The 11,441-nt window shown below is 40.9% G+C and overlaps 1 protein-coding gene across 1 annotated transcript; it reads right to left on the reverse strand.

The window, feature by feature from the left end:
• Window positions 1-488: 488 nt before the first annotated feature.
• xpc (xeroderma pigmentosum, complementation group C) lies at window positions 489-11,065 on the reverse strand. Its single transcript, XM_006785385.3, has 14 exons — window positions 10,781-11,065; window positions 9,341-9,637; window positions 9,125-9,221; window positions 8,502-8,586; window positions 8,258-8,412; window positions 7,953-8,073; window positions 7,761-7,850; window positions 5,683-6,540; window positions 5,234-5,394; window positions 4,938-5,019; window positions 3,312-3,443; window positions 3,014-3,183; window positions 2,384-2,477; window positions 489-2,214 (listed from the first exon to the last, which is right to left on the reverse strand). The coding sequence occupies exons 1-14, from the start codon at window positions 10,890-10,892 to the stop codon at window positions 1,882-1,884; spliced, it is 2,787 nt and encodes a 928-aa protein (XP_006785448.2). The 5' UTR covers window positions 10,893-11,065; the 3' UTR covers window positions 489-1,881.
• Window positions 11,066-11,441: the final 376 nt, after the last annotated feature.

Raw genomic sequence — 11,441 nt, forward strand, 5'->3', positions numbered from 1 at the left:
CGAGGGCTAAGCCCCAGAGGGAAATGGTATGGTAATAGGGTGGAATTGCTGAGGAGGAAGATGGATCTTCTAATGGAGCTGATGTTCAGTCAGCTGTTACTGCTGCAACATGACACATTTTACCTCTGCAGTTTACACTGATGTTGTCTTTACTTTTAAGGAATGCCTTGCAGTCTACCAAAAAACCTCGTAAACAATCATTACCTTTGCATAAGAAAATTAGAAAAATCCAAATTTGAGAGAAAAGCAAGCCAAAGTCAGGCCCTCTTCTGGCAGTCCTTTTGTAGGTAAACGCAGGCAGTTCACAGTGATCAAGACTGTGCCTAAATACAATTGAACCTTCAAGAACATAATTAATATGGCATTAGTAACACCTGTGTTTACTCACCATTTCAAGGTGGTTAATGGGGCAATCTTGATGATCTTTAAAAGTGTCCAATTAATAAGTATAGATAGCAAAATCTATAAGAAATCTACAGCATTTTTTTTATTTTTTATATATTTAAACATTTATTACAAAAATAAATTTCATACAAGAACAATTGGCAACTTTTAAATGGTTTGAAGACATGTAGTACGGAAAATCTTCCAACAATTACAAAACAATGTTTTTTCATCAATTTGTCATTGTTATGTTATTATGTCACACTTTACAGTCAGGCATCTCACAATTTCTATTTACCAACTCAAATTTAGAAGAAAATATGATCCTAAAATTTGAACTTGAAATTTTGACTCATGGATGGTATTTTCTTTCTGTCTTTTTTTCAGTGTCAGAAACAATAATATACAGCCAAAAGTTATTAAATGGTGCCTAATATGTAAAAGAAATGAGTGTAAAAGAAATACTGAATGCAAACAATGGCAAAGAGAAGAGGAGATATCCTGCTAAATAGGCAAAGAGGACATGAAGCACTAAAGATAAATCAAAAATGAAAGAACAGTTTTAGTGATTTTCAAGTTATACACTCATTAAAAACTGTCATATAGTCTGCATATACTTTGTTAGATGAGGAGTCTATATCCATAGATCAACTTAAATGTGCACAGTGGTTGGTTCCTTACAATGGCTCTGTCAGATCTTTACCCAACATGAGTATTAAAAAAAATCAGCTGACAAAAGTAAACCAGCAGAATGTTTTTTTTTTACAAAGAAAGTCAAACAAACAAAACATTTACATTGAGCCAGTAACAGAAGCTATGCTCTTATTTGGTCAGACCTGCAGGTTGGGAAAAAACTGCTAACATGAATGTGATAAAACAGCAGCATCTGACAGGATCACAGATGCTGTGTGCTTATTTTTACCATTCATTATAATTTGTAGTGTTAGCACAGGAGGTATTGTGTTTAATTGCCACGCAAGCTATCCATTCATGTCAGCATAAGCTCTAAATGCCAACATTAATGTGCCCAGCAGGTTCAAACCTGTCTGTACTGGTCAAAGTTTGAAGAACTGAATATTTACACCTGATATCAGTGCCTAACACTCACCTAATACACATGAAGATGTAAGGACACTTCCACAGTCTCCATGATAACCTATACTGTTGCTGTACATATGCATGTTTTTTTACTGTCATTTTGTATGTCCATGAAGTTCTCACATAAAAATCTTACAATACAGTGTACACCAAAATGGAGCTATGAACAGTGATGCTTTATGTCGTCACCTTCTCCTTGCTTCCCGTATTTCCTTTCCTTTCCTTCCAGCGTTACTTCCAAAGGCTCCAGGGTATTTCAGTGACCCATGCAGCATCCAGCTTTGAAGTGATGTGAACATCTTCCAAACTAAATGTTGCAAGAAGTCAGTGAAAGTGCTTTTTTAACAGCATCATGGAATCAATCTTTGCTTTACAAAAACCTGAAGGTGGTCTCCAACATCACACTTTCTCAAAGGGGAATAAATGTTGCTCTTGACCCTTCTTCTCTCGTTTTGTTACTTTCTTCTTCTTCAGTCCGCTGGCATTTCCACCATCCTCCTCTGCTTGTCTGTTCTGAGGCCAGGACATTGCTACAGTCTCGGATGCCGTCTTAGCTCCCGGACTTTCACCCTCAGCAGCCTCCTCATCTGAGGAAAACCCTTCGGCGTCACCTCCATGAGCAAGGCTCCCCAATCCCTGGTTCTTCTTGTTGTAACGCTTTTTAAGCCTTTCTCTGATCAGGAGTCCTTTCACCAGCAGAGTCCAGTTGGAGATGGCCCTCTTCTCTTTTTTCTAGATGTTGCAAGAAAAGAAAAAAAATTAAGCCCGTCACGTACAGGTTTCTACTTGAAAGTAATAGCTGATACTTTGTGTTAAAGTTCCCACCTAAACTACATAATCTGGTAATCTTACAGGGTTGTAATCAATAATTGTCAAATTAGTGATATGAAAGAAAACACACCTCTTTCTCCTTCTGTTTCTGAAGCTCTTGTTCTTCCACCCACGCAGCTCTGAGGATCTCCTCGTGCTCCTCACACGCAATGTAGCCGTCAGTGCTGAAACACACACAGGTGAGAAAATATCCCCTTAGCTTTGACATGTTTGTAAAGAGTACATTTATTTCATTTCTTTCTTTAGGAGTAAAAACATCCTGATTTTGATCTTTTTATTTTACCCAAAGCCAACTAATGAGATGAAAATAAGCTCGCTGGAAACAATACAGATAAATTTGGAAAGCAACCAATTAAGCTTTCAAAAACAACAACAACAACAACAAAAAAACCCACAGTTGTGATTGAAATTTGAAGATACTGTTATCAGTATCTGCCTTCACAACTAAAACCGAGTGAGTGTAAGTAGAAAACAAACACAAACTGATTTTTAGGAAAATATCACGATTTAATGAGTCTGTCTAGGAATCGATGATGATGTGCACGGGTCAAAAAATGCATATGAGTTTGTTTGAAAGTCCCTCAATATTGTGAAATTCTAACTCTCGGTGCAGTTGTTCATCCTGAGATTCTCCCGATGACCTTATCCATCTGCTTAATTGTGTTTACACCCCACCGAAGGCTCTTCAGAGTCATCTTACACAGCGTGCGAGTATCCTCCATGGAAGTCGAAACCTGTGACTGCAGGCGCTGCATCAATGTTCAGTTTCCTGGCCACGCGGTGCAGGTTGGGCAACCTGATATGAACACAGCCCACCGGCAACATACAGGGTTTAAACAGGTAAACATTACCGTAGTCATTACGTGGGACCTGAGGAAAACATACAAAAACACAATGACACTGACACTTTATCCTGTTGGTTCTTATGTTGCTCATAAAACTTTGTTTCGCTTAATCTTCTGAATGTGATGCTCAACCCCACACACACATATACATACCTTCCCATCCACGGCTATCGGCGGCTGGTACTCTTCAGTTTGCCATTCTCCAAACAGAGCCAGGTCATTCTCATCCTTCAGCTCAGACGTCATCCTGGCCTTACGGGAACGATTAGAGAAGCCCTTCACCATCTAAAAAGGAAAAGACGTGTTTATATTGTGAGTTCATAAAGTCACCAAAGCCTTTCATGTTTCCACATTATCTGTGTGTCTATTCAGTATGCAGCAGCCTCAGTCTGTTATGATTCCCCCTTCCTGTCACCTTGACGATGCCGTTGATCCAATTGATCCAATTAATCCAATTAAGCCGAACTAGGATTTAATAGCATCAGTGCTACAAGAAGAATTCAATACATCTGCACTCAGCAGAACATCAATGACAGGAAAGGAAAGGTTTGCAAGATTTTACACCTTATATCATTTCATAATTACATCAGTCATTCTTGAGGACAAATATATCTCTAGCAATAACAGTTTATTCATGGGGTCAGGTTTAAGATCTGGGAGCAATATTGGTAGCATTCCATCAATTCCATATTATTAGTCCATGTCCATGTATGCTTTATTCCTGTTGCCCACTTCTCATCAGTATGTCCTGGTTCCTAAATACCTGATGTGGACCTTGTTAAGCTGGACAATGTCTGAGCCGGTATGGCTTTGGCTCTATATCTCTCGCTCATGTTCTGATGTAGGCTTGGGCGGGCCTAGCTAGGGGCCCTTACTGCATGCATGCCCTTATCGAGATTTGAACCCCTGGCTTATTGTCAGACCCACAATCTGGGATAAACCATGGAGCATCGGCTAATCGATCACAAAGATGGCCCCTGAGATGAGCTGCTACAAGAACACCTCAGGCAGCTGAAGACAGACGGTGATGAGGAAAAGGAAGAGTAACGAGCACGGCCCATCGACAGATGGGAGGCACATCCAAGTGATTGGGACAGTGCACTGGAACATCTGTACCACATACATGACCAAAGGTGTGTGAGAAAAAACAGGATAAGTCCAGTGGGGGTTTGAGTTCCAGATTGACAAGCAGCTAGTGGTAAACCAACCTGACAAGTGGTGATTGACAAGAAGCAGAAGACCACAGTTGTGACAGATGTGGCAATCCCAGCAGGCAGGAACATCAAGAAGAAGGAGCATGGGAAAACACAGAAGTACCAGGAGCTGAAAGAACAGCTGGAGCAGATGTGGAAGGTAAAGTCCAAAGTGGTTCAAGTGGTAGCAGGAACATTAAGAGCTGTGATCCTTAAACTGGAGAAGTGGTTTCAGCAGATTTCTGGCATAACATCAGAGGTTTCTATCTAGAAGAGTGCAAGTTGTAGGAAGAGCTAAGATAAGGAGAACCCTCAAACTCCCATATTTATGAATACCTATCAGTCTCTATTGAATACTCAGTGCAGGCTTGACCACAGGCCTGGTTCATTTAGAAAAACTGTGTTTTCATTACCAGGATAAACTCTCCTCCTCAGTCATGAAACATGCTAATGAACACTGCTCAGCTACAACTGCCTTCAGGTCAGAGTGTGACTGAGTTAAAAACAAACTGATGTAACAGAGAAACTAACCACAAAATTTCTCCTTTTGAGGAAGGGAAGAGAAGCAAATAAAAAAAGAGCTTGCCTTGTATGGCTCCTCCCCTAACCGGACAGTCCTTGCTTCTTTCAGCCACGTGTCTCTGGAGTGCAGGGTGTGCACACAGTCCCTAGAGATGGATAAAGATTTAAACAGGACATGAATGACGACAGTTCTTTTTTCCCCTCTCACACTGAAATCCCAGTTTTCCCTTGCTTTTTTGGTTTAGCGGTAAGACATAACTAGGTTAACACAGACTGCACAGTATAAAAAGCATTATGTGCAATGGATTTTGAGGTATGCTTGAACTAAAATGCATCTGTGATGAAAGTTTAACTAGTTACCGAGAGTATACTGGCTCCCCTCTGCAGTATCCCAGCACAGTGGCTGTAGGAGGATAGATGGCCTCATATTTCAGCAAGTGTCTCTTTAAGGCATACAGCGGATGGTTCTTATACTCCACTACAGACACTGGCAGGGGTTTGTTCAGAAGAGTTTTCTGAAGCTGGGAGACCAGAGCAAAGAAAGAAATTGAAGTAGGTCAAGACATTGTTTCCTTTCATGCCATTCTTTCACTGTTATCGATGGGAGTAGCTGATGGGCCACAGCAATTTCTTGACTAGGAGGAAAGAATTCAATGTTAAAAATAGAGTAAAATCACGTGTACATTGAACATTTCCTGCTAATCCATATGATGCATACAGGACATGTGATGTGGCCACTGGTTTTGGTAAGAAGAATTGTGCAGAACAGTAAAAAAAAAAAAAAAATAGAAAAAGAAAATCGGAGTCACCTCCTTGTCTTCCTTTATGTCTTTCTCGTCCTCGGGTCCCAAGAATGGCTCAAGCGTTTCCTCCCACCAGTCGTCATCCACCCGCCTCTTCCTGGATGATGTCATCCAAGTCGGGTCATACTTCTTTCCCAGGTCTTTCACGAACCCGTCCCCGTCCACGGACACCACATATGTCACCGGTGTGGTTGCATTCCGGTAGCAGAGTTGAGGAACTCCAACACCGTGATCCACATCTACGCAAACCCAGGAAGCTGTTTTCTCCAGATACACCTCTAACCACTCGTCTGCACCTGGGCCTTCTCTCTTTGCCCCACTCCTCCTTTTTGTTCCATTGCTCGTTGTTCCTTCTCCTCCTTCTTCCTCTTCTTCTTCCAAGTCTTCATCCTCCTCATCTTTTACCTGTTTTTTACCTCCCCTGCTTATTCTCTTTGGAGCTGCAGTATTTCTGCTGTGTGTGCCCTTGGCCTTCCCTTTATTCCCCTTTTTAGATTTAACCCCACTCTCTGAATCCTCACTGTCATCCTCACTGGTGGCTTGAAACTCATCTTCGTCACTAAGCCCTCCATCCTCCTCCCCTTCGCTGTTGCTCTCCTCCTTGTAGCTGACCTTTGAGGCGACACTGCGGCGTTTTGAGTTCTTTGGTCTCTGCCCCCCTGATACTACAACTTTCTTCTCTTCCTCCGCATCCTTTTCTTTCTTCTTTGCTTTCTTTCCTCCTACGTCTCCTTTGATCGTTCTCCCTCCTGCTGGTCTCTTGGTGCCAGGAGAAATCTTTGGCTCAGGGGAGTTTGTCTTGGATGATTCCTTGCTTGTGTTGCTCTTTTCTGGGGCACCAGCAGATGTTCTAGCCCCTTTGGCCTGCAGAAATGAGAGATTTCCAACAGCATGTTTGTAAGAACAGAACAACCTTAAAATCAAATGGCAGACACCACCGCATATGCAATACTGCAATGAGTTGAAATACTGTATATAGAGGCATATGTAAGTGTGATAAAATTGGTGGCTGTATCCTTTTAATAAGAACCTGACACCACGGCTGTACCTTTCGTATTTTCACTTATATTACAGTTTATTCATTCATTTTTTACAGGTTAAAGTATTAGGTAAAGTGCAAAAGTATTTGCTCGTCTGCCTTCACATGCATATGAACTTGAGTAAAATCCCATATGATGTTTTTTCCACTCTTTCCAGCTACAACAGCTTCATCTCTTCTGGGAAGGTTTTCCACAAGGTTTAGGAGTATTTATGGAAATTTTTGACCATTTTTTCAGAAGTACATCTGTGAGGTCAGACACTGATGTTGGACGAGAACGCCTGGCTTATAATCTCCGCTCTTACTCATCTCAAAGGTTTTCTTTTGGGTTGAGGTCAGGACTCGGTGCAGGCCAGTTCCTCCACACCAAACTTGCTCATCCATGTCTTTGCTGACCTTGCTTTGCACTTATGCATTTCCATTGTTCTAGAGTCCAGTGGTGGCGTGCTTTACACCACTGCACCCGACACTTTGCATTGTACTTGGTGATATAAGGCTTGTATGAAACCGCTTGGCCGTGGAAACTCCTTCACTGAAGCTCTCTACACAGTGTTCTTGAGCTAATCTGAAGGCCACATGAAGTTTGGAGGTCTGTAGTGACTGCAACCACCGACCCAGCTCTGTGATTTTATGTGGCTTACCACTTCACAGGCGAGTTCATAGCTGGGATTAACAATCGCCTGTGGAATATTTAGTAGCAAGTACATTTCATGACTGGACTTGTTGCACAGTTGGCATCATATTACAGCACCACACTGGAATTCACTGAGCTCCTGAGAGCGACCCATTCTTCCACAAATGTTTATACAAGCAGTCTGCATGCCTAGGTGCTTGATTTTATACACCTGTGGCCATGGGAGAGACTGGAACACCTGAATTCAATGATTTGGATGTGTGAGTGAATATTTTTGGCAAAATGGTTTATTTTTTAATAGAAGGCTTTAAAAATGTGTTCTATACATTAAACTGCAGCAGTTATCCAAACGTGACTGTTGTAATTATACCGCAGTGTCTTCTTAAAGGAAAAACAACAAACTGTCAGTACCTTGGCTGATGAGGCTTTGAAAGGAATCGGCTGCAAAGAAAGGACCAATCGGCAGAAGAGCTGCAGAGAGCGTAGGACCAAGAGAAACAGCTGCAGGAAACACAAGGACATAATTATTTATTTTTCATTTGTACATTCAACTAGGGGCACTGTTTTATAGAAAATGGACCGGTTTCATGCCAAACTACTAACGCGAGTCATCTCCTCGTGGTTTCTGGCTGAGAGGCTTGCCAGTCGCCTCTCGAGGAGCCTCTGGGGGTCCGGACGCTCTTCACAGGGAAGACTGGAGTTGAGGGTAAATGTTGCTCTAAACCTGGGAAAGAAGAGAGCCGGATGGATAGAAATGGAATCATAAGATATGGCGATAATTATAGAAGGCTACCAGTGACTGATGGCTTCTGAATAGTAGCTCTATTGTCCCTATTGTACAAATTTCTTAGTTTTACACATTCTAGCATTTAAATAGTTTCAGGAACTTCACATTTATAAGTACATACCATTTAAGCAGCCCAGAGAGGTAGTTTTGGTCGATGCGCTTAGCTACCATGGTAAAGTGGGCAGGCAGCAGCGACAGAGTGATGGCCAGCAGGTCTGGTTTACTGCACAACCTGTTGCGGAACATGCCGCTGGCAATCAGGCACATGAGGTGGACCTAAGAGACCAATCAAAGGTTCGGAACGTCAGGGATGAGCTAGAGAAGCACCATGAAAGGAAAGGTAGAACTAAACAGCGTGTTTTCACCTTGTGGGTGTCTATCAGCAGGTCCTTCTTATATCGGTTCACCATTCGCCTCAGATACGTCTCAAGTTCCGCCTGCTTTTTTTGCCTGGCCAATCAGAAATCACGATTATTGGGTTAAAACAAATATACCATTAACTGCACACCAATAGATAACGCATCTTCCACACACTAATCACATAAATACACAATTACAGGTCCCTCTCCTGACACCTGTGGAGAAAATTCATACTAATGTACATTTGAATGAAACTCCATGACCCAAAAATGTTTTCCTGAATATAATGAGAGGATCGGGAGTTTGGAGACATCAGCTAACAACGTCTGGAGCTACATTCAGATTGTTTTGATATAAACAAAATCAAACAAACTTAGAGCATGAACACAATGAAACTTTATTTAAATTATGCTGGTGATTCCTGAGTTTTAATAATGAGGTTGATTTATTTTGATTGAATTTTGGATGTCTTCCTGTGTTCATTTAATTTTACACAGATTAACACCTCAACTGTTTAAGAAGTAATATCACAAAAAAGTCTGTTTTGCAACTCTTTTTTAAAGAGCTATTTTATTTTCAAAAGTTTAGAATTTTATGTTGAGCATGTGCATATTCTATATTCACTTACCTCTTTCTGACTTCTGGGGTCTCGATCTCAATCTCCACAGGTTCAGAGGGCAGGACGGGTTCTAGAGGCTCGAGTGGACCCAGCGGCTCAGCTAGCTCTGATTAACACACACACACTATTCATTTCCTTTGTTTTCCATTACTCCCTGCTTAGCATAGGAATAAAAAACAAAACAAAACACTGTGTTATTACAAATGTTACAGATTTTACACTTACCTTCCACTTCTTCCCAATCATCCTCATCTTCCTCCTCACTGTCCTCCCCTTCTTCTTCTTCTTTCTCTGGTTTCTTGGTGTTCACCTTAAGCCGTGGTGGGGAGGTCACCATATCAAAGTCATCTTCGCTATCATTCTCCTCCATAATGGATGACTCAAAGTATTTGCTGGTATTGACAGCAGAGCTAGAGTCAGATTGGGAAGACAACTTATTTCCTGCTGCTCGCTTTGAGGGGGCATGTGGCTTAGGGATGACCTTCCTCTCTATCTTTTCCTCTTTATCTTTGATGTCCTCACCTGGTAAAACAGATTGAAAGATGTTTTGAAGCCTCTGTGCTTGACTGAGAATAAAGGAAAACACGTCAATACAAAACAGAAGTACAACCACCCTAAAAATGTATTATATTGCGAGCCAATTTTCTGAATGAAGATGTTTTTTCTTTCTTTTTTTTGCTACAGAAAATTGACAAAAGTGTCTTAATTGTCTGGAGAATCATTTTTGTGCCACTGTAGGAAGTGCAACAGCATTGTTTATCTGAATGAAAGCCACAGTTTATGAATGATTTGCCGCAAAGCATGAAGGGAAGTGCTGATACTGGCCTATGAGTAAATAAGATGGATGACCTAAATGCCTCTAACACTGAAGAATAAAGAAATCCGTATAAATTTTTGATTCTTTAATCCAACGGAGGAAGAATCAACAATAAAAATGAAAAAAATTACAGACAAAATATTGGTTATTTTAAACCAGATGCCTGTATTAGCCTAAAATCTGAAAATTGGTTTATCACTACGATATACACCACAGAGATAATGCTCCTGTTCAAATACTCGTCAGAGATCACGTCTAAGAAGCTGCAGACAAACCAGCAGGATTAAGAAGTTAACACACACACTTACACCATCTATGCACAAAATGTGGTTGGTGTTTTGGTATGTGGAGCACAGATGTGCATCCGGGCCAGCAGATCCACTTCAGCAACCATGCACATCCTTAAGCAGTGCACCTGGATGCTCATACAGTGCCTTTATGGTTATGGCCATAATAACTCGATATTATGCATTGTCTCCAATAAACCGAAGCTTTGCATTGATGTGTGACATAAATTATATTTTTGTCACGTTATAACTGCACAAAAACTGCTTCTCAAAGCAGTCAGAGGGAACGGATGACAGAGGATGCGTTTTACATTTCAATTATTTTATAATATTGTGAAGCAGTATTTTTCATTTACTACAGCTGATGCTGATTTTAGTCATCTGTGTGAAACTCTTCCTCAGATGAACGTGTGTAAGTTTATTCATGAACCCAGGCTCACTGTGCACAGACCGCTTAGCTAACCTCCCCTGTACTTCAGTTAATTTCCTAACTATTGGGGGCTAGAGGTTCCATTTATTTAATTACAGACACACATTTTAGGCAACTCCGACTTTTCATACCAGCATCTTTCTTCTTCGCTCTTGTTTTTGCCCCGCAGCTCTTCGCTTTCAGCACCTGCTTCAGTTTCTTTGTGTCGCCCCCCGTGTTTGCGCACTCTCTCCTCCTCGCCATGCTAGCTGCCGTCAGTGGAAGAACTTTCTTTGAATGATAATATCCAGAGCTAGACGAGCAGTAGTCCTTCAGAGCTCCACATGCTGTTGTATAAGGGCGAGGAAACAGCAGTTATCCAACACTGCCATTCAGGAGTTTTCATAACACAAGAAACTGCACCCGGTTGTTTTGGAGGCCGGACCTTGACGTCATATCCGCTCTCCTGTCTTCTTCTTCACTAAATAGATCAAATTCAGCTCCCTATATTAGTTAACACCTGGATATTTATAAGTAGGCTGACACCAACATTTGTTTATAAATGGCTTTATGGTCTTATATATATCCATATCCGCTCTCCTGTCTTCTTCTTCTTCACTAAATAGATCAAATTCAGCTCCCTATATTAGTTAACACCTGGATATTTATAAGTAGGCTGACACCAACATTTGTTTATAAATGGCTTTATGGTCTTATATATATATATATATATATATATATATATATATATATATATATATATATATATATATATGGTTATATATATATATATATATATGGTTATATATATAT

Source organism: Neolamprologus brichardi, chromosome 20 (genome assembly GCF_056152115.1).
Source record: "Neolamprologus brichardi isolate AB-2024 chromosome 20, ASM5615211v1, whole genome shotgun sequence".
NCBI lineage: Eukaryota > Metazoa > Chordata > Actinopteri > Cichliformes > Cichlidae > Neolamprologus > Neolamprologus brichardi.